The 830-nt window shown below is 49.8% G+C and overlaps 1 protein-coding gene across 1 annotated transcript in view; it reads left to right on the top strand.

Moving 5' to 3' along the window:
* The window catches only part of LOC119587165 (eclosion hormone-like), a 14,898-nt gene extending 14,138 nt beyond the window's left edge, over positions 1 to 760 (top strand). Inside the window, exon 3 of the mRNA XM_037935931.1 lies at positions 248 to 760. Within this exon, the coding sequence (XP_037791859.1) occupies positions 248 to 392 (145 nt within the window). The 3' untranslated portion in view covers positions 393 to 760. The remainder of the gene's footprint in view (positions 1 to 247) is intronic.
* Positions 761 to 830: the final 70 nt, after the last annotated feature.

Here is an 830-nt window from a genome sequence, read left to right as displayed (position 1 = left end):
AAATATATATTGTTCTTAAAAGGACAATGTTGTAAGACTAGCCATACAATGACGGCAAGAATAATGACCGACTGGTCTTCCTTTAATCGACTATTTACATGTAAATGCAAACTTGTCTTAACTTTCATTTTAAATATCTGGTGCAAACCGGAGCATTACTCAAATAAAATTAAGGCTTGATTTTTCTTAAATCATCAGAGAAAACTAGTTTGAGACTCACTGACCTTCCCGCATTTCCCTCCCTCAGGAACTGCGGGCAGTGCAAGGAAATGTACGGCGACTACTTCCACGGGCAGGCCTGCGCCGAGTCCTGCATCATGACGCAGGGCATGAGCATCCCCGACTGCAACAACCCCTCCACCTTCAATCGCTTCCTCAAGAGGTTCATCTAAGGAAGCACCTTAATAAAGCTCGAGTCTTGTCCCTCCGCCTCCCCCCTCTCAGCCCCGAGCGAGACAGCCTTCCCAGGATCCAAGGCCTGTGACCTCGAGGCTTGGAGCCCCCCCACCCCCACCCCGCGAGCACGCTTCGTTCTCCTTCGAAAAAAAATGTTGGAATCGTGTTGTCGTCTCCTCTTATCCTTCGCTTTCCTTTTTTCTCTTCATGACTAGCGCTCCTCCGCTCTTCCTGAGAGGACGCCTGGCCTCGACGACAGCCTCTCCCTCCAAGGCGGGATAGAGCGAGGTCATGGTCTTCCCTATTCTGCTTCTGATTCCTCCTCTTTTTCCGCTCTCTCTGGATGTCCCTTTCTTTCCTTCTCTCCTCTTTCTCTCTTCTTCCTCCTCTCTCGCCTCTCTATCCCTTCTCTCCTCTCTTTCTCCCTCTTTCTC

Source organism: Penaeus monodon, chromosome 22, assembly GCF_015228065.2.
Source record: "Penaeus monodon isolate SGIC_2016 chromosome 22, NSTDA_Pmon_1, whole genome shotgun sequence".
NCBI lineage: Eukaryota > Metazoa > Arthropoda > Malacostraca > Decapoda > Penaeidae > Penaeus > Penaeus monodon.
The sequence above is the reverse complement of the archived record's forward strand: the minus strand, read 5'-3'. Positions and strand labels throughout refer to the sequence as shown.